At 44.9% G+C, this 23,055-nt stretch overlaps 1 protein-coding gene across 1 annotated transcript in view; it reads right to left on the reverse strand.

Annotated features, from left to right (window-relative positions):
* Nucleotides 1-23,055, reverse strand: part of myo10 (myosin X) — a 443,782-nt gene that overhangs the window by 105,954 nt on the left and 314,773 nt on the right. The window contains exon 20 of the mRNA XM_078240784.1: nt 2,538-2,662. Coding sequence (XP_078096910.1) covers nt 2,538-2,662 — 125 coding nt within the window. The remainder of the gene's footprint in view (nt 1-2,537; nt 2,663-23,055) is intronic.

The raw sequence follows: 23,055 nt of genomic DNA on the forward strand, positions 1-23,055 counted from the left end.
TCTTTAGTGTTGTTGGAGCTGCACTCATCCAGGCACGTGGAGAGTATTCCATTACACTCCTGACTGTGCATTGTAGATGGTGGACAGGCTTTGGGAAGTCAGGAAGTGAGTTACTTGCCTCAGTATTTCTAGCCTCTGACTTGCTCTTGTAGCCACTGTTTATATAATCAATCCAGTTCAGTTTCTGGCCAATGGTGACCCCCAAGATGTTGATAGTGGGGGACTCAGTGATGGTAATGCCACTGAATGTCAAAGAACAGCGGTTAGATCCTTTCTTGTTGGAGATGGTCATTGCCTGGCATTTGTGTGACGCAGATGTTACTTGCCACTTGTCAATCAAAGCTTGGATATTGTCCAGTTCTTGATGCATTTGGACATGGACTACTTCAGTATCTGAGGAGTTGCAAATGGTGCTGAATATTGTGCAATCAGCGAACATTCCCACTTCTAACCTTATGACAGGTAGAGAGAGATGGAGAGATTGATGACTGAAGAAAGGGTATTCCAGTGGGAAGTGAGGTGGAGAGATGAAGGGAGAGTATTCCAGAGATTAGGGCTTAGGCTATGGAAGGCTCAGCCACCAATGGTGAAGTGATTATAATTGGGAATGAACAAGCAGCCAGCATTAGAAAAGAGCAAACTTTTGGAGGGTTGTAGGGCTGGAAGGAATTACAGACATAGGGAGGGCAAGGCCACAGAGGGATCAGAAAAAAATGGGCTGGATTTAATGCTCCCCTGCCAGTGGGTCTGAAGGTTGGGGTGAAAATAGGCATGGGGTAGGGTACACGTTAAATCCAGCTGCCCACCTTCCACACTGCAATTATACCAGCAGCGGAGTGGGCGACCCGAGAGCTGATGTAGCTTAGCAAGTGCAGGGATGACAGGGGAAAAGGATTTGCTACGAGTTAAGGTGCAGGCAGCAGAGTTTTGGGTAACCTCAAGTTTGCGCAGGGTAAAATGTGGGAGACCAGGCAGGAATGTGTTGGAATCATCCAGTCTACAGGTAACAAAGGCAGGGAAAAGGGTTTAAAGCAGCAGTTGAGCTGAGAAAGTGAGACACGTGATCTTACGAGGTGGAAATAGCCAGTCTAATGATAGCACAAATCAGAAGTTGGAAGCTTGTCTTGGGATCAAACGTGACACTCAGGTTGTGAATAGACTAACTTAATTCAGACTGGCCAGGCAGAGAGATGTGCTGGAATTTTACGAGACTCATAAGATCCCGCCCGAGGCCAACAGAGAATGCCGTTCTGCGAGCTTTGCCCATCTTGATTCCGGGGCAGGCATGCCAGTAAAATTCCAGCAATGGAGTTGGTTGTAATGGAACAGATTTTGGAGGGAGGGACCAAAAATATTGGAAAGACTGAAGCCATCGTTTAGTTGCACAAAATTTCTGCCCATCAGTACTGGGTGTCAGATAAGCAATCAGATAATTTAGCAACAGGGGAGGAGACAAGAGATGGTGAGGTAGAACTAAATGTGATCAGCTTTCATGTGAAAATTAACCTTTGCATGATGTCACCTCAGAGTAGCATGTAATTAAGAAATAGGAGGGGCCCCAAGATAGATCCTTGTGGGGTAATGGTGTGGGAGCAGGAAGAGAAGACATTGCAATGCAATTCTCTGGCTCGTATTTGCTAAATTGAGAGAGAAAAGGAGAGCAGTCCCACTCAGCTGGGTGACAGTGAAGAGGTATAGGAGGAAGACTGTGTGGTCAACAGTGTCAAAGGTTGCAGACAGGTTAAGAAGAACGAGGGAGGGGAAGTTTATCTTCACATTCTGGGCGGCACGGTAGCACAGTGGTTAGCACTGCCGCTTCACAGCTCCAGGGTCCCGGGTTCGATTCCCGGCTCGGGTCACTGTCTGTGTGGAGTTTGCACATTCTCCTCGTGTCTGCGTGGGTTTCCTCCGGGTGCTCCGGTTTCCTCCCACAGTCCAAAGATGTGTGTGTTAGGTTGATTGGCCAGGTTAAAAAAAAAAATTGCCCCTTAGAGTCCTGGGATGCGTAGGTTAGTGGGATTAGCGGGTAAAATATGTGGGGGTAGGGCCTGGGTGGGATTGTGGTCGGTGCAGACTCGATGGGTCGAATGGCCTCCTTCTGCACTGTAGGGTTTCTATGATTTCTATGATTTCTTCTGGTTCGTGCCCCTTGATCATCCCACAGTTCTCTCACTCCGCCACTGACAATTGTACCTTCAAGCTGTCAGGTCCCTGACCTCTGGAATTTCCTTACTAAACCTCTCTACCTTTCTCTCTTCTTTTAAGTTTCTAATTACCTATGCTAATATCTCTATGTACCCATGTGTATCTGTCAAATTTTGTCTGATACGATTTCTGTGAAGTGCTTTGTATGTCTTAATATGTTAAAAGGTACTATATAAATGCAAGTTGAAGTATTGTGGGATGGGATTGGGTCAGTTTCATTTGCTAAACTAGTGACTTTGTTCAAGCTTATCTGCACTAAGTGTATATTGAATAAATCTCCACAACACAAGGTGATCCAACAACACTATGTAATCTTGATCTACAAATAATACCTTGCATGGAAGTTCTGGAACTGTCTCCTGACTGGGAATCCAGCTCGTCGTATTTTCACAGTTTCCAACATTCCTGAATATCTCAGCTGGTTTATTACAACTGTTTGGTCGAACTGATCTGGCATCTGAACACAGAAAATGAGAACAGAGGATTAGCATATTTGGCAGCAGAAATTAGCACTGTTACACTTGATAGGAAAAGGAAATAACAATTGTCCACCTGTAATTTGAAGTCTGTCAGCTGGTAAAGCATTTCCACACTGTATGCAAAAGGACATTATACTGTCCTGGAAATAGATAACATTTCATCATACTTGTAGATAGAGGGGGGAATGAAAATGTTACTGCATTTCCAAATTCTTCATCATGGTTTTACCATTGGTTTCAATCAGAATTTAATGTTTTGTAAAGATATTAAAAGTAAATTCAGATAATAAACATTAAAAAGGTTTAATGTAGAGCAGACATAGAAGCAAACAAATGCAGAATCGGTAAAATTTCTCAATGGGATGACATTATCCTATAAAATGCATTAACTATTTGTGGTAGATTAAAAATTCTTCAAAGAAGTTACACATATAGGGGCCGATTTTAGCAAATCGGCTCTAAGTGCCGGGTGCGGTAGTAAATCAGACCCGCGCCCAGGAGCCGCGCTCCAGCGCCCCCATACGCCTTTTTTCGATGTGGGTCCAGTGGGCGGGGTCTAGTGCATTTGCATCTGTCGGTGCACCAAACTGCGCATGCGCAGTTCGAAGCCGACAGCACTCAGCGCGCCCGAGCGCGAAAGTCAAAGGCAGCGCTGACAGCACTGACTGTCTGCGCTGTCTTTGACTTTCCCTGGTGGGGGGGGGGGGGGGATGTGACGTCTCTTCACTGAGGGGGGAGGGGGGGGATGTGACGTCTCTTCACTGAGGGGGGAGGTAGGGGGGATCTGACATCTCTTCCCTGAGGGGGGGGGGGGGGGGGGGTTAGGGGTGGATGTGACATCTCTTCCCTGAGGGGGGAGGGGGGGGATGTGACGTCTCTTCACTGAGGGGGGAGGTAGGGGGGATCTGACATCTCTTCCCTGAGGGAGGGAGGGGGGGGGGGGGGGGGTAGGGGTGGATGTGACATCTCTTCCCTGAGGGGGGAGGGGGGGGGATGTGACGTCTCTTCACTGAGGGGGGAGGTAGGGGGGATCTGACATCTCTTCCCTGAGGGAGGGGGGGGGGGGGGGGTAGGGGTGGATGTGACATCTCTTCCCTGAGGGGGGAGGGGGGGGGATGTGACGTCTCTTCACTGAGGGGGGAGGTAGGCGGGATCTGACATCTCTTCCCTGAGGGGGGGGGGGGGGGGGGGGGGGGAGGGGTGGATGTGACATCTCTTCCCTGAGGGGGGAGGGGGGGGGATGTGACGTCTCTTCACTGAGGGGGGAGGTAGGGGGGATCTGACATCTCTTCCCTGAGGGAGGGGGGGGGGGGGGGGGAGTAGGGGTGGATGTGACATCTCTTCCCTGAGGGGGGAGGGGGGGGATGTGACGTCTCTTCCCTGGGGGGCGGTAGGAGGGGATGTGACATCTCTTCCCTGAGGGGAGAGGGAGGGGGGGATGTGACGTCTCTTCCCTGAGGGGCGGGGGAGGGGGATGTGACATCTCCGCCCCCCCAGGGGCAGAGATGTCACATCCCCCCCCCCCCACCCCCCCCCCAGGGAAGAGACGTCACATCCCCTCCTACCCCCCCCCCCCCCCCCCGCCGCCAATGAAGAGACGTCATCCTACCCGGAGCAAGGCCAGGATCCAGGATCGCAAGATGCTTTCGACGGACACCAGCGATCAAGGTAGGTCGGGGGGGGGGGGGGGGGGGGGGGCTGCTGCTGGCGGGGCCTGCGTCCTGGGGTGGTCCGATCCATTAAAGGGCGGGGGGTGGGGGGCCTCCCGGGGTGGTTCGCGGCGGCGGTCCGCAAAGGGTGGTCGGGGGCACTTCGGCGGTTCAGTTGCTGAGCTGAAGTCCTATCGGACTTGAATTCAGCAACATGGTAAACGCCGATTGGATCGGAGCCTCGTAAAGTGGGAATCCTCGGGTAAGTTGGGCGCGGGCTTCATTATGCCGATTTAAATGCATGCAAATGCATTCGGGCGCGCGCCGGATCGGCTGTTGGTAAAGGTGCGCTTGGCCTTGGGTCGGGTCTGGACCGCGTTTTAGGCCCGACGCCCAACTTTACCACGATTTCCGGGCGCGAAATTTTGGTAAAATCGGGCCCATAGTATCAGCTTTAGAAATATCATTAAGATGTTTGAAAAGGTGAAAAAAAGCCCCAAGATCTTGTTGTCGCTGGCAAAGGGAAGTGAGACACACCCCACACGGCCATTCATTTTACATATTCATTCATTCATTTGAACGTTCTCCCTAAATTGCATTAGCAAGAATCTGGAATAGCAAGATGGTTTGGATGCAGATTTCCAGAGCTATCATCAACGATGAATTGCTGCAACCCATCCAAAGCCAAGTTTTCAACAGGATGAACTGTTCAGTGATATTATCTACCGCCCTATTTTCCCTGCCCAAGCATCACCAAAAAACAGACTGCATTGCTTCTTGACATCCAATATTCCATCCACTACTTTGGAAGAAATGCTAAACCATTCATGACAGTAACAAATTGACCAGAATGACCGAGAGCCTCAATAACTCAATTCTAAATATCTACCTTTCCATCATTTAAATAGTTTAAAGACAGGTTTAATATAATGTCTTAAGTTTGAAGGGAACAGCCAAAATAACATGCACTGTTTAGAACCTTATTGTGCCAATAAATCTTTTTTAAAAAGATGAACCATTGACATAATTTGCAAATAAAACCATAATGTGAATCTCCCGGCTTTATAAAACAAACTTAAAACCTTACCATGTTGGAGCCCTAGTATAAATAGTTTGATGGTCCTTTTCCTTTTGAGGTTTAACTGAACCACTTTGACCTCATACAGCAATGCCAAAATCAGTCTAGCATTTTAGTGATTAGTTTCTATGGCAACATTTTCCATGCTGAGGCTAATTAGTGCCATGTATTGAAGGGGCCAGTGGACTACAATGAGTGCAGCAGTGACCAATATTAACCCACTGAAAGGCTGAGCCTCAACAAGTCACCGACTGAGACAAGTCAACAGTAGTCTTCACACCAGTTTAAGGGTGAGTGAGTGGATCTGACTGACACAGATTCTCACAGCAAGCATACAAAGTGTGATCTGCTCTAGAATAATGGGCAAACACATTTCAATTCCAACCATAATCCAGATCTCCATGATTATATACAGTTCAATATGTGAAGAGTGTTTGTCACATACATTTAAAGTGTATAAAATCATTGTTATAAGAATTTTTTAAAAATTGCAACAATTTTGGGCAGACCAAACAGGCTGGTAAAGCAATTACTTTTACCAAGCAGGTGCACTGAAACTTAGTAATTTAATATGGGGCAGTATGGTGGCACAGTGGTTAGCACTGCTGCCTCACAGCACCAGGGACCCGGGTTCGATTCCCGGCTTGGGTCACTGTCTGCGTGGAGTTTGCACATTCTCCCCGTGTCTGCATGGGTTTCCCCCAGGTGCCCGGTTTACTCCAACAGCCCAAAGATGTGCGGGTTAGGTAGATTGGCCATGCTAAATTGCCCCTTAGTGTCAGGGGGGCTAGCTAGGGTAAATGCCTGGGGTTATGGGGATAGGGCCTGGGTGGGATTGTGGTCGGTGGAGACTCGATGGGCCGAATGGCCTCCTCCTGCAATGTAAGATTCTATGATAATATAGCCAAATGGAACTTAGAAAACAGAAAATTCTTTCAATTAACCTGTAGACGTCTTCAAGGCTTTACAGGCTAAAGACATATTTCTGACCAGGTTCACCTTAAGAAAAACATTTATAGGACTTTGTCTGGAAAGTTTATTATGTTTTTATTAATGAATCTCATCTAACAACACACAAAATAAGATCAGTTTCTACAAAGTAGTCTCTATTACTGAAAGCTGCATCAACAAATAAGAGATATTTCTATTCTGCTCTCATTACTAAATTAGTACCGATTCAGCGGAGAAGAAAATCAAATCAAAGGCTACAAATATTGTATTTAGTTTCAGTTTGACTACTGTAAGAACATAAATAGTAGGAGTAGGCAGGTCTCTCAAGCCTGAAGTGCCATTTAATAAGGTCATAGCTGTCTTCAACTCCACTTTCCTACCCTATCATCATATCCTTCAGAATCTATAAAAATCTGTTGATTACAGCTTGATTGTACTAAACAACTGAGCATCCACAGTCATCTGGGATAGAACATTCCAATGACTCGCAATATTGAGTGAAGACATTGCTTCTAATTTCAGTTGAAATGGCCCACTCTCTATCTTGGCACTATACTGGTATGTGGCCCTAAAGGAAAGGATAAAAACAGGTGCCTGCACTGGTCATAAATTGGGTCATGATGTGGAGATGCCGGTGTTGGACTGGGATAAACAGAGTAAGGAGTCTAACAACACCAGGTTAAAGTCCAACAGATTTATTTGGTAGCAAACGCCACTAGCTTTCGGAGCGCTGCTCATTCGTCAGGTGATGAAGGAGCAGCTTACTGTACATAAATTGGGTGGCAGAGTGACGGTGGTGGCGGGGCGGGGGGGTAAGAATTACATGCAGACTACACACTCTCTTTAGCCAACTTAGAATAGAATATAGAATAGTGCAGAATATTACAGCACAGAAGGAGGCCATTTGACCCACTGTGTCTTCACTGGCTCCCGAAAGGGCTACCCAGCTAGTCCCATTCTCCAGCCCTATCTCTGAAGCCCTCTAAATTAATCACTTTCAAATATTAATCCAGCTCTCTTTTGAACCCTCCTATGGACTGCACTTCCTCCACTCTCCCAGACAGCACATTCCAAATCTCAACAACTCTGAATAAAGATGTTTCTCCTCATCTCACTCTTAACTCTCTTGCCGACCATCTTGAAATTGTGATCCCTAGTCATTGACATACCAACTAGTGGAAACAGAGTATCCTTCTTTGCCGTCAAAATTGTTCATAATTTTGAACACCTCAATAAGGATCTTTTCTGCTCCAAGAAGAATAAACCCAATTTCTCTAAACTTTTTTTAAATTTAAAATTCCTAATTCCTGGCATCATTCTAGTAAACCATCTTCGCTCTCTCTTTAGGGCTTTAACATCGTTCCTTACATAAGATGCCCAGAACATCTGTGGTGGGTAAGTTGTTGGAAGGTATTCTGAGAGACAGGATCTACAAACATTTAGAGACGCAAGGACTGATTAGGAACAGTCAGCATGTCAGTGGAAAATCATGTCTCACAAATTTGATTTGAGTTTTTTGAAGGGGTAACCAAGAAGGTAGATGAGGGCAGTGCAGTTGATGTTGTCTACATGGACTTTAGCAAGGCCTTTGACAAGGTACCGCATGGTAGGTTGTTGCATAAAGTTAAATCTCACGGGACCCGGGGTGAGGTATCTAAATGGATACAAAATTGGCTTCTTGACAGAAGCCAGAGGGTCGTTGTAGAGAGTTGTTTTTCAAACTGGAGGCCTGTGACCAGCGGTGTGCCTCAGAGATCAGTGCTGGGCCCACTGTTATGTGTCATTTACATTAATGATTTGGATGAGAATATAGGGGGCATGGTTATAAGGTTTGCAGATGACACCAAGATTGGTGGCATAGTGGACAGTGAAGAAGGTTATCTCGGATTGCAATGGGATCTTGATCAATTGGGCCAGTGGGCTGACGAATGGCAGATGGAGTTTAATTTAGACAAATGCAAGGTAATGCATTTTGGTAGATTGAACCAGGGCAGGACTTACTCAGTTAATGGTAGGGTGTTGGGGAGAGTTACAGAACAAAGAGATCTCTGGGTACATGTTCATAGCTCCTTGAAAGTGGAGTCACAGGTGGACAGAGTGTTGAAGAAGGCATTCAGCATGCTTGGTTTCATCGGTCAGAACATTGAATACAGGAGTTGGGGCGTCTTGTTGAAGTTGTACAAGACATTGGTAAGGCCACACTTGGAATACTGTGTACAGTTCTGGTCACCCTATTATTGAAAGTATATTATTAAACTAGAAAGAGTGCAGAAAAGATTTACTAGGATGCTACCGGGACTTGATGGATTGAGTTATAAGAATAGACTGGGACTTTTTTCTCTGGAGCGTAGGAGGCTGAGGGGTGATCTTATAGAGGTCTATAAGATAATGAGGGGCATAGACAAAGTAGATAATCAATATCTTTTCCCAAAGGTAGGGGAATCTAAAACAAGAGGGCATAGGTTTACGGTGAGAGGGGAGAGATACAAAAGTGTCCAGAGGGGCAATTTTTTCACAGAGGGTGGTGAGTGTCTGAAACAAGCTGCCAGAGGGAGTAGTAGAGGCAGGTACAATTTTATCTTTTAAAAAGCATTTAGATAGTTACATGGGTATAGAGGGATATGGGCCAAACGCGGGCAATTGGGATTAGCTTAGGGGTTTTTGAAAAAATGGGCGGCATGGACAAGTTGGGCCGAAGGGCCTGTTAACATGCTGTAAACGTCTATGACTCTAACAGAACACAATACTCCAAATTAGGTCTGATTTGTAGAGGTGTAGTATCACTTTCTTGCTTTTATACTCTATGGGCCCAATTTTACCATCACGTTGCGCCCGTTATTTGGGCGTGAAAACTTGATAAAGTCGGGCGCGAGGTGAGTTGCGCGATCCAAGCCATTACCAAGCGAAAAGGGCCATAATTGGGATCGCGTCCGAAACTGGCGCGACGGCCATTTAAATGCATTTGCACTTCCCCCATTACCACTGCATTCGCCTATCCAGAATCAGTGCGAAATAGACATGCTCCAGATAAGTCCGATTCAGCCGCTCCAGTTAGTGAGGAGGTAAGTGCTGTTTGCTTGAGATCAGTGTGGAGGTGGGCTGTCACTCTGCCTGAGATCAGTGGGGGTGAAAGAGGGTCCACTACCACTCTGCCTGAGATCAGTGGGGGAGAAAGGGGGGTCCGTTGTCCCCCCTCTGCCTGAGATCAGTGGGGTGGGGGGGTGGGGGTGGGGGCGGAAGATGGGAACCGCTGCCACTCTGCTTGAGATCAATGGGGGGGGGAGAGAGAGAAGGGGGGTCTGCTTTCACTCTGCCTGAGATCGGTGGGGGGAAGGGGGGAGACGGTGCCACAATCAGTCTGGGTGGCGGGGGTGGTGGGATAAGGGGCTCAGTAATGTTGTGGGGGTGGGGCAATGTCTGTGGGGACCAGGGGGAGGCACTATTCGGCCTGAGAGGGATGTGGTAGGGGAGCAGCATTCTATCTTTTTTTTCTGCACATGCGCAATTGGAGGCGCCAATTGGAGCCTCGCCCACAGCACAATTCGGAATCGCTGATATTTTTGCACGCAGAGTTTAGACAGGGGTGCCTCAGGACGGGTCTAAAAGTCGGATCTGAAACACTCCCAGTTTCAAGTCCGCCCAGCACTTCGAATCAAAATGGTAAATTCGGGCCCTATGTGTCTATTTCTAAACCCAAGGATCCTATAAGCCTTAACTAGCCTGGCTTCCTTCAGAGAATTATGCACCTGAACCCCAAAGTTGTACCATTGAGCCTGTATTGCCTCCCCATGTTTCTCCTACCAAAATGCATTACCTCATATTTCATTCCATTGAAATTCATCTGCCAGATGTCTGCACATCTGGCAAACTTGTCAATGTCCCTCTGAAATCATTCAGTGTCATCCTCACAATTCAGCCTAGGTTGGTATCATTTGTAAATTTAGAGAGTTTGTCCTCAACACCCTCAACACTAAATCATTGATATAAGTCAGAAAAAATAAGGGTCCCAACACTGGGGAACACCACTTTCAACTCATCTCCAGTCTGAGAAATGCCCATCTATACCTATCCTCTGTTTCCTATCTCTTGGCCAACTCCTAATCCTGCCAGGGACCCATCAATCCCAAACATTTCTAATTTGTTAACCAACCTGCCATGTAGCACCGCATCAAATGCTTTTGGAACATCCAAATACACAACATCCATGGCACTAGCCTCATCCACTGCCTGTGTCACCTCATCAAATAACTCAATTAAATTTGTCAGACATGACCTGCCCTTGACAAAGCCATGTTGACTGTATGGTATTAAATTACGTTTCTCTGAGGGAGTTCCCATATTTATTGGCCATTGCAATTCATAAATATATTTGAACACTAGAATGCTCATGTCGAAGAACAGAAGGAACAGATACAGATAATTTGTGACTGATATACTAACTGAACAGGAAATAAGTTATGGAACTCAAAGGTTACAGATTGTGTTCCATTGATATATATTAGTATACCCAATAGAATCTATTCATATTGGACAGTCGGGACATATTTTGAATAATTGTGGTTTCACATAAATTTCAGATTATGCTGAATTCAAGTTCTGGATGTGTGCTGAATCTAACTCAAGGGCAATAATTAAAATAGGGGCATGGAAAAAAACTACCGACTGTACAGTTGTACCTCAGAATTGAGCAGGTTGGATGCAAATCTCTAACTGTCCCTTTCCCCTTTATTGGTGGTTTAGGTCCACTTTAAAGATCAGCAGCACTATTCCAAGAAGTTGAGTTCTCAGAAGACTTGACTAACTATTTTTATGTACACCAATAAAACCTGTTTAAGTGTTTGTTCTCGGATTACTATATTTCTTTCCATTTAATTGTATATAAAGCATTGTTAAATTTGAAATATGTTGCAGGGCAATGTTGATATAACATCAGAAATTGTTGAAAACAATCATCAAGTCAAGAGGCATCTGTTGGAGAGAAAAACATAGTCAGCATTTCAGGTCTTCTGCCTGAAATACAGAATGTTACAGGTGTAACAGGGTTTAAGCAAGGGTTCGGGGAGGAAAGGTTGATTAGGTGGATGGCAGGAAAAATTAAATGACAAAAAGGGGCATAACACAAGGCAAAAGGTTACAATGTGGCAAGAAAGAAAAGGAAACATATCACGGAATATCATTTCACAGAATATCATATCACAGAACGTGATTCAGTTCTTTGAGTCTATTGTTGGTTCCCTGCAAGAACATCTCATTTAGTCCCATTTCTCCACCTTTGTCCTGTAGCCCTGCAAATTCGCTCTTCACATAATTAGCTTTCTTTTTAAGCCTCAACTGAACCTGCCTCACAACATAGTTAGGCAGTGCATTCCAGATACTAACCACTTGTTTCATAAAAGGATTTTTCCTTATGTCGCTAATGCTTCTTTTGCCAATCACCTTAGATGTGTGTCTGCTTGTACATGATCCTTCCACCAACTACAGTTTCTCCATACCTACTCTGTCCAGACCACTCAGGATTTTGAACACCTCTTTCAAATCTCCTCAATCTTCTCCAAGGTAGAACAGCTTTCCTTCCCCAATCTATCCACATAAAACAAATACCTCATCCCTGAATCCATTCTTATGAATCTTCGCTGCACTTCCCTATTGCCTTCACATCCTTCCAAAAGTGTGGTGACCAGAACAGAGCACAAAACTGCAAGCATAAACCAGTGTTTATATAATTTTATCATAACTTCCTTTCTTTTTCTACTTTATGCTCCTATTTGTGAAGCCTGAGGTCCCATATGATGTATTAACCACTTTCCCAACGTGCCCTGCCACCTTATGGTTTGTGCACATATATCCCTATGTCTCTCTACTCTTGCAGCACCTTTAGGTTTGTTTCCTTTATTTTATATTGCCTGTGCTTGTTCTTCATAACGTATCATTTCACACTGCTGTGCCACTCGTCTGCCCATTCAACTAACCTGTCTGTGTCCTTTCGAAATTCAACACTATCCTCCTTACAGTTCACAATACTTCTAAGTTTTGTGTCACCCACAAATCTCGAAACTGTGCCTTGTATACTCAAGGCTCATTCATTAATATATACCAAGTAAAACTGGGGTCCGAACATCAACCCCTGGGGAACCATGCAGTAAATCTTCCTCCAGTCTGAAAAGCAACTGTTCACCAGTCAGCTAACTTTTTTTTCCATGCTGCCACAGTTCAATTCCATAGGTTTTAACTTTTAACTTCTCTATTACCTAATTTTTAAAAAATCAATAAAGTGACATTATTTGCCCTTAGATTTATGCTCGTCTTCTTAAATAATCAGACCAAATGTCTGCTAATTTTGTCCCAAATATTGTTTCAAAAAGCTTCCCCACCATCAAGATTAAACTGAGAGGTCACTGGCACCACTCATGTATCTAAGGAAGATTGGGAAATAATGGCCAATGCATCTGCAATGTTCACCTTTACATCCCTCAGTATCTTTGGATCCATCCCACCAGTTCATAGTGATTTAGCATCTTTGAGTATGCCCACTGGTATGGTACCTCCACTCCAACAATTTTTTCAACTATCCCAGTATCTCAGCTACCTCCTCGTTCACTAAGACTTGGACAGCATCTTCTTCCTTGGTACACATTTAGTACTTCAACCCCTGCCTCCATGCATAAAATCCCCTTTTCGGGCCACTCCTCACTTTGCCAACATCTTATTCCTTATATGCCCATAGAAGACTTTTGGATTCCATTTTATGGTAGCTGCCAGCATCTTCTCATATTTTCTCTTTACTTTAGTTTCTTGTTTTATAACTTCCTCTCCGAACTTTCTATAGTTCAGCATGGCTCTTCATTGTATTATTCACCTGACGCGCATAAAATGCTTCCTTTTACTATTTCATCTTACTCCCTGGATTGGATTTTCATGGAGATGAGGAGATTCCATGGAAGAGTGAAAGTGGCAGCCTGGACTAGATTCCAGAATTTCCAATCCATTCCTAGAGTTTCTGATTTTCAGTGGTGCTGTTTAGGGGTGCACGCTGGTTCAGGTTGTGAATCCACACCCTGCACTCCTGACCTAGCTGGCTCCATTGCCATGAATGGCATGTCCCAGTCCTCAGCAATTTTAATGGAGTTGGGTCAACATTTAAAATAGTCGCGGTTCACGGCACCCCAAGAAATGTTGTGTCCCATAGTCTAAATGAGGGAATCTTTTTGATAGGTAACTTCAAAAGGTTTTACCCATGCCCCCCCAAGTCAATATATGGCCCTCACACAGCTCTCCTGTACCAAGCTATGTCTCACCTCCATGGACCCTATATCCCCCCATACCAAGCTATGCTCCACCTCGATGTCTCTCATATCTTTCATGTCAAGCTATGCGCCTCCACCCATACCTTCCATACCCATTCATTTGCACTGTACATTCTGTATAGAACCAAATGAACCCTGTAGTGGCAAGAGGATGTTAAAGAAGCATGAAAAAAGTCATCCATAAGAATTGTTTTTACTACAGGCCAATAAAAGTGTCAATCATTCAGAATTCTAGTGACATTAGAATGAAACACAAGTCTAAAGAAAAGTCATTCATTCATAAAACATGCTTTTACTATAATCAATAAAAGTATCAATCATCCAAACCCACAGCAGAAACTAAAAGCTCTTGAAGCTTCTTCATGTTGTGTAAATAAACATTATGCAAATTATAACGAAGATCAGAGAGCCAGAGCTGACAATCAAGCAATGTTTTCTGAGGGGTTCAGCTGTTTCAACAATCCAATGGGTTCTCAACCAAGCATTAAGCATTCATGGCTAAGAGCCCAGATGTCTATTGGTGTGCTGAAACACTTGAGTACCGGGGAAGACATTGCTTGATTGACAGCTCTGGCTCTCTGATCAATGCTTTCAATTGTGCAAAGTTTACTTACACAAGATAGAGGTTTCAAGTGCTTACAGTTTCTGCCATTCATACTGTAAACTGTTCAGTGGTTCTATACAGAGTGTTCAATGGGTGAATGGGCATAGAGTGCCATAGGTAGGCATGAAGCATTTTGTTGGCTATGGGGAGAGGGGGAGGGAGAAAGATGAAGGACAAAGCTTGGCATGGAAGGCATGAGGTAGCATGAATGAGACATGGGGAGTGTATGGGAGGAATGAGGGCTTTGAGAGGTGAGAGTTAGAGGGCTTTACTGTCCTCATTATAACTGGGACAAAGTCCCAAAGCACCACTGCTAGACCTTTAAACAGTTTGCATCTGCCCTGGCAGTCCCAGTGGCTGCTTTCGCAATCTTTCCAGGGGTGTTGGACCCAACAACAGCTGCAGATTTTTCTTCCGTTTGCAATTTGGTCAAAATGCAATGGTAACATAAAAATACTAATTTTTCTTTCTAAACGAACCTGCTGTAAACTCAATGATAGAAATGTAAATTTCAATCTCAGACAACTTCAAAATTTTTCAATTACCACTGCCATTAGTTGGAATATGGTTTCTGAGAACAGATTCCAGCTTGGGTTCTTCAAAGTCTTATTAGTAGCTACCTGCAGGAGGCCTGTCAATTAAGAATAGTGAGTGGAGTAGGGAACCAGCAGGTCTAACAAAAGGGCCCACCCCATTGCTTCCCACAAGAAGAACCTTCTGCCTCAGAGTCCACTTCCTGGGTTGGGATTAAATTCTACCCTGTTACTTTTCTGCAAATGTAGAACTGTTCTCTTTTAAGATCATAAACTTTGACTGTCACCGATTAGGCTGAGTTGAACCCAAATCAATTTCTGATAGAGATGCTGAAGTCAGTCTTGAGATGGGCATCTGGGTGCAAGGTCAAAATAACCCTGAAAATATTTGGCGTCATTTCTTCTAAAAATATTTTGCAGCTCTCTTGAAACGCGATTGACTGGATACCAGTGCTTCCTGCAGCATTGCACATGTTAAGTCGCAGGATAAATTGTTTTATAAGGAGTAAAGCTATTTATCATTCAATTCCTATAGCCTCTCCAAACCAGATTCTAGCTTTTGGGTTTGCAAATAGTGCCAGAGCCCACAAGTAATCAACAAATGATGCCTGTAGATAAATAACCCTTGGTCCCACCATTGGCTTCATTAGGTAACCTTCAGAGCTCCAACATTACACCCCGATTATTCCTATGGCCACAGCTTTGCAACTGGATCATTATTTTGCATCAATAACAAACTTTGAAGCATGACATGTGGAAAAGTTATCAGAGATATTGCTGCACTTAGTTTCCCATCTTCAAAACTGATTTTCAAAATCCAAAGAATCAGACATTTTAGCTATTCATTTTAATGAAGAGTTTTGTTCTTAAAACTACCAACAGTAATGAATCATGGGTAAATTCAGAATACCCATGATGCCTTTCTAAAAACAAACAGAATAATAGTTAATTGCATTATAGTTGCCAACATCCATCGTGTCCACAAAAGCCTTTCGTTAATTTATCAAAGAACAGATGATTACGTGTCGTCATGGAAATCCTGTCATGTTTGGCCTTGTAGCCAATGGGAACTATGTGTAATGCGACACGGCTTTAAAAATACTCTCCTGAACAACCTCATGTTCCCAGGAAACCAGAGGTCAAGCAGCACTTAGAGGCCAGAATATTCCCAGCCCCTGCTAAACTGTGCATGATAGGGGCAAAAGTAATATCGGTCAGCTATGTTAAAATGTAAGATCCAGCACAAGAGCTGGTGATATTCTTCAAGATTTAGACAATTATTCAATATTCCAACCACTTCAAAGTCAAATTCTAGGCATTGTTGTTACATTATACAAAACCAAAACAGATAGCATTTATATTAAAAGCACTCAATACAAGCACTCAGCAACAAAATATTTCAAATAATGATCATGTATCGACCATGTATCGAGTATTCCACTCAATACCTTTCACAACCCTGAACATCAAAAATACAAAGCATCATATTGCAGAAACAACTTCGTGCTGCTTGGATTGATATTATGTCAATGATCTCTCCTAATGAAATAGTTCAATTGAAAATCAAGATTTCACAAAGACAAAAGCATCAAAATGCAAAAAAAAGTAAGGTATATGCAATTTAAGGTGACACTGGACATTTCTCAGGGAAATGTGGTCTCACCAAGGTCCTGTACAGTGGCATGTTTTAAATGAAGGAATAGAGAAAAAGGCTTAATGCATGAGAAGTATTATTCCCATTTTACTAGCCCTCAATCTATAGATAACAACTGTATAGTGAAAAATAGCAATCATTCATAAATAATTTACAATTCAGGATGTTGTGATATTCCATCAACATATTCAACAGAGTATCCGTATTTGGTTACTAATTGATTTATATGATTATGTACTGGAGTTGCTGACCATTAGCTGGAGGGAGCAGATATGGTGTTTGCCTTAGGGCAATGGCAAATTCAAAAGTTTTAATTTGTAATGTTTAGAACATAGAACAGTACAGCACAGAACAGGCCCTTTGGCCCACGATGTTGTGCCGAGCTTTATCTGAAACCAAGATCAAGCTATCCCACGCCCTATCATCCTGGTGTGCTCCATGTGCCTATCCAATAACCACTTAAATGTTCCTAAAGTGTCTGACTCCACTATCACTGCAGGCAGTCCATTCCACACCCCAACCACTCTCTGCGTAAAGAACCTACCTCTGATATCCTTCCTATATCTCCCACCATGACCCCTATAGTTATGCCCCCTTGTAATAGCTCCATCCACCCGAGGAAATAGTCTTTGAATGTTCACTCTATCTATCCCCTTCATCATTTTATAAACCTCTATTAAGTCTCCCCTCAGCCTCCTCCACTCCAGAGAGAACAGCCCTAGCTCCCTCAACCTTTCCTCATAAGACCTACCCTCCAAACCAGGCAGCATCCTGGTAAATCTCCTCTGCACTCTTTCCAGCGCTTTCACATCCTTCTTATAGTGAGGTGGCCAGAACTGCACACAATATTCCAAATGTGGTCTCACCAAGGTCCTGTAAAGTTGCAGCATAACCCCACGGCTCTTAAACTCAAACCCCCTGTTAATAAAAGCTAACACACTATAGGCCTTCTTCACAGCTCTATCCACTTGAGTGGCAACCTTCAGAGATCTGTGGATATGGACCCCAAGATCTCTCTGTTCCTCCACAGTCTTCAGAACCCGACCTTTGATCCTGTAATCCACATTTAAATTTGTCCTACCAAAATGAATCACCTCACATTTATCAGGGTGAAACTCCATCTGCCATTTTTCAGCCCAGCTTTGCATCCTATCTATGTCTCTTTGCAGTCTACAACAGCCCTCCACCTCATCCATCAATTTTGGTGTCCTCAGCAAATTTACTGATCCACCCTTCAGCCCCCTGCTCTAAGTCATTAATAAAAATCACAAATAGCAGAGGACCAAGCACTGATCCCTGTGGCACTCCGCTAGCAACCTGCCTCCAGTCCGAAAATTTTCCATCCACCACCACCCTCTGTCTTCGATCAGACAGCCAGTTACCTATCCAATCGGCCAACTTTCCCTCTATCCCACACCTCCTTACTTTCATCATAAGCCGACCATGGGGGACCTTATCAAACGCCTTACTAAAATCCATGTATATGACATCAACTGCCCTATCTTCATCAACACACTTAGTTACCTCCTCAAAAAATTCAATCAAATTTGTGAGGCACGACTTGCCCTTCACGAATCCGTGCTGACTATCCCGGATTAATCCGCATCTTTCTGAATGGTCGTAAATCCCTTCCCTAAGGACCTTTTCCATCAATTTACCAACCACCGAAGTAAGACTAACCGGCCTATAATTACCAGGGTCATTTCTATTCCCTTTCTTAAACAGAGGAACAACATTCGCCACTCTCCAGTCCTCTGGCACCATCCCCGTGGACAGTGCGGACCCAAAGATCAAAACCAAAGGCTCTGCAATCTCATCCCTTGCCTCCTAAAGAATCCTAGGATACATTTCATCAGGCCCAGGGGACTTATCGACCTTCAGTTTATTCAAAACTGCCAGGACATCCTCCCTCCGAACATTTACTTCCTCCAGCCTATTAGCCTGTAACACCTTCTCTTCCTCAGAAACATGGCCCCTCTCCTTGGTGAACACTGAAGAAAAGTATTCATTCATCACCTCTCCTATCTCTACTGACTCCATACACAAGTTCCCACTACTGTCCTTGACAGGCCCTAACCTCACCCTGGTCATTCTTTTATTCCTCACAGAAGAGTAAAAAGCTTTGGGGCTTTCCTTGATCCGACCCGCCAAGGACTTCTCATGCCCCCTCCTAGCTCTCTTAAGCCCCTTTTTCAGCTCATTCCTTGCTAACTTGTAACCCTCAATCGAGCCATCTGAACCTTGTTTCCTCATCCCTACACAAGCTTCCCTCTTCCTTTTTGCAAGACATTCCACCTCTTTTGTGAACCATGGTTCCCTCACTTGGCCATTTCCTCCCTGCCTGACAGGGACATACCTACCAAGGACACACAGTATTTGTTCCTTGAAAAAGTTCCTCTTTTCATTAGTGCCTTTCCCTGACAGTTTCTGTTCCCATCTTATGCCCCTTAATTCTTGCCGAATCGCATCATAATTACCTCTCCCCCAATTATAAACCTTGCCCTGCCATACAACCCTATCCCTCTCCATTGCAATAACAAAAGACACCGAATTGTGGTCACTATCTCTAAAGTGCTCTCCCACAACCAAATCTAACACTTGGCCCGGTTCATTTCCCAGTACCAAATCCAATGTGGCCCCACCTCTTGTCGGCCTATCCACATATTGTGTCAGGAAACCCTCCTGCACACACTGTGCAAAAACTGCCCCATCCGAACTATTCGACCTACAAAGGTTCCAATCAATATTTGGAAAGTTAAAGTCCCCCATGACAACTACCCTGTGACCCCCACACATATCCATAATCTGCTTAGCAATTTCTTCCTCCACATCTCTATTACTATTTGGGGGCCTATAGTAGACTCCTAACAACGTGACCGCTCCTTTCCTATTTCTAACTTCAGCCCATATTACCTCAGTATGCAGATCCCCCTCAAAGTGCCTTTCCGCAGCCATTAAACTATTCTTGATTAACAATGCTAATCCTCCACCTCTTTTACCAGCTTCCCTACACTTACTGAAACATCTATACCCCGGAACGTCCAACAACCATTCCTGTCCTTGTTCTACCCATGTCTCCGTAATGGCCACAACATCGTAGTCCCAAGTACCAATCCACGCCCCAAGTTCATCTACCTTGTTCCGGATGCTCCTTGCATTGAAGTAGACACACTTCAACCCACCTTCCTGTCGACTGGTGCCCACGCTTGACCTTGATACCTTCCCCAATACCTCACTACCCTCAAGACTGACTTCTGGACTACAACTCCATTTCCCATCCCCCTAACAAATTAGTTTAAACCCCCCTGAAGAGCCGTAGCAAGTTTCCCTCCCAGGATATTGGTGCCCCTCTGGTTCAGGTGCACCCAGTCCTGTTTGTACAGGTCCCACCTTCCCCAGAATGTGTTCTAATTATCCATGTAGCTGAAACCCTCCCTTTTACACCATCCCTGCAACCACATGTTTAACTGCACTCTCTCCCTGTTCCTCAACTCGCTATCACGTGGCACCGGCAACGTACCAGAGATGACCACATGTTTTGTCTTGGCTCTCAGCTTCCAGCCCAGCTCCCTAAATTCCTGTTTTAAATCCCCATCCCTTCTCTTACCTATGTCATTGGTACCAATGTGTACCACGACTTGTGACTGTTCCCCCTCCCCCTTATGAATCCGGAAAACACGGTTCCAGACGTCATGGACCCTGGCATCCGGTAGGCAACATACCATCCGTGAGTCTCTTTTGCTGTCACAGAACCTCCTATCTATCCCTCTAACTAACGAGTCCCCAATAACTATTGCCCTCCCGCTCTCCCCCTTACCCTCCCGAGCCACAGGGACGGACTCAGTGCTGGAGATCCGCTCACTGCGGCTCACCACTGGTATGACGCTCCCTCAACTGTATCCAAAGCGGAATATTTGTTGCTCAGGGGAACGACCACAGGGGATCCCTGCACTGACTGCCTCTTCCCAGCCCCTCTCACTGTCACCCATCTATTTTCCTTTCCTGGAGCAACTGTATCCCTAAAGCTTGTGTCTATGGCCACCTCTGCCTCCCTAATGATCCTAAGTTCATCCAACTCCAGCTCCAGTTCCCTAACACGCTTTTGGAGGAGCTGCAGATGGGTGCACTTCCCACAGGTGTAATCAGCAGGGACACTGACGGTGTCCCTCACCTCAAACATTCTGCAAGAGGAACATTGCACTGCCTGCACACCCATCCCCTCTAGATACCTTGCCAATGCCACTAGCAGATAGAGTTGCTACAATGGAACAATGAGCTATTTTCCCCCCCTTTTCCTCGGAATCCACACGGACTGAACTTAAGATTTGCAATTGAAGAGACAACAAAACGAATTAAACTTACCCCGCCTCACCCTTTCCGCCTAAGCCCTTAGAGCCAAAGCCCTTACAGCTCTCACTCTGCTCCCTGCTCACTCCGCTGCCCACTGCAACACTGCCCACTCAAAAGTGCAGCCTGCTTTTAAACCCACCAAAAAACCTTCCCAGGCCCCTCCTGGGCCTACTTCCGGTTCTAGAAAAAACCTCAGATTTTAAACACAAAAATAACTGAAAAAAAAAAATCAAGTGTAGAAACAAACTCCCTTACCCTCAGACTGCTCCTGTGGAACAAGGAGGCTGAAACCTCCAAGGTAAGCCCTTTTTAAAAAAGGAATTTTGTCCTTTATTGCTGGAAGGATGGAGTTTAAAAACAGCGAGGTTATGCTGCAGTATAGGTGATGGTGAGGCCACTCCTCGAGTATTGTGTACAGTTTTGATCTCCTTACTTGAGAAAAGATATACCGGCACTGGAGAGGGTGCAGAGGAGATTCACTAGGTTGATTCCGGAGTTGAGATGGTTGGCTTACAAGGAGAGACTGAGTAGACTGGGGCTATTGGAATTCAGAAGAATGAGGAGAGACGTTATAGAAACATATAAGATTATGAAGTGAATAGATAAGATAGAAGCAGGTAAATTGTTTGCACTGTCAGGTGAAACTAGAACTAGGGGGCATGGCCTCAAAATAAGGGGGAGCAGGTTTAGGACTGAGTTGAGGAGGAACTTCTTCACCCAAAGGGTTGTGAATCTGTGGAATTCCCTGCCGTGAAGCAGTTGAGGCTACCTCATTGAATATTTTTAAGGCAAGGATAGGTAGATTTTTGAACAGTAAGGGAATGAAGGACTATGGTGAGCGGGCAGGTAAGTGTCCAGGAAAAGATCAGCCATGATCTTATTGAATGGCAGAGCAGGCTCGATGGCCTACTCCTGCTCCTAGTTCTTATGTTCTTAAAATAGCCTTGAATATTTAGGTCCCAGCCTTGGTCACCTTGCATCCAGGTCTCTGAAATGACTGAGGACATACATATTTATCTCTATTTGTGCTATCAATTCATCTATTTTGTCATAAATGCCACCTGCATTCATTTACAGAGACTTTAATTCTGTCTTTTTACCATTCTTGCAAAATCTGTCCTTATCTGCTGGTGTACTCTTAAGTGCATATGCTCTGTCTCACACTGCTTATATGACTCGCCAGAACACAGGCCCCAGCACAGCTCAGGAGAAGACTATCCCAGCAGTATGACTTCTACTTTCCTTAAAACTCATTTCTCCCACACCAATCTTTAAGCCACACATTCTACTCTAATCTTATTTAACCTACCCCATGCTAATTCACTCACGACTCAGGTAGTAATCCAAGGATTACCACTTTTTAATTTGGCTACTAGCTGCTCATAATTCCCAAGAAGAGCCTCATTCCTAATCCTACCCAATGTCGCTGGCATCCACATGCCTCTCCCCACTGCAAGTTCCTCTCTAGCTCCACGCAGATGTCCCAAACCCTGGCACCAGGCAGGCAATACAGCCTTCTAGACTTGTGCTTTCAACTAGAGAACCGTCTATCATCCTGACTATACTGTCCCCTACGACCACAAGCTTCCCAATTATTTCCCATTTGAATGGCTTTCTGTACCACAACGTCATGGTCAGTTTGCTTATCCATAGAATCCCTACTGATCGATTTAAAGAGTCCATTCAGCCCATCAGTCTAAAACCGACTCTCCAAAAGAACCACCTCACCCAGGCCCTCTCCTCCGCCCTATCCCCATAATCCCATGAATTTTGCCATGGCTAGTCCACCTAATCCACACGTTTTTGGACACGAAAGGGTGATTTAGCATGGCCAATCCACCTAACCTGCACACCTTTGGACTGTGGGAAGAAACCAGAGCACCCGGAAGAACGTAGATTCGGGGAGAACATGCAAACTCCACACAGTCAACCAAGATTGGAGTTGAACCCGGGTCCCTGCCGCTGTGAGGCAGCAGCGCTAACCACACTGCCACCATTAGATATAGCTCTTGGTCTTAAGGGATAAAGGGACATTGGGGAGTGTGTGGGGGGGGGGAGGAGAGAGAGAGGGAGAGAGGAGGCAGGATCAGGATATTGAGTTTGATGATCAGCCATGATCAAAATGAATGGTGGAGCAGGCTTGAAGGGCCGAATGGCCTACTCCTGCTTCCATTTTCTATGTGCTACCCTGCAGTCCTTGCTCTCATCCAGACGGGCTACAAAAACCTCAAACCTGCTGGACAAATTT

Source organism: Mustelus asterias, chromosome 2, assembly GCF_964213995.1.
Source record: "Mustelus asterias chromosome 2, sMusAst1.hap1.1, whole genome shotgun sequence".
NCBI lineage: Eukaryota > Metazoa > Chordata > Chondrichthyes > Carcharhiniformes > Triakidae > Mustelus > Mustelus asterias.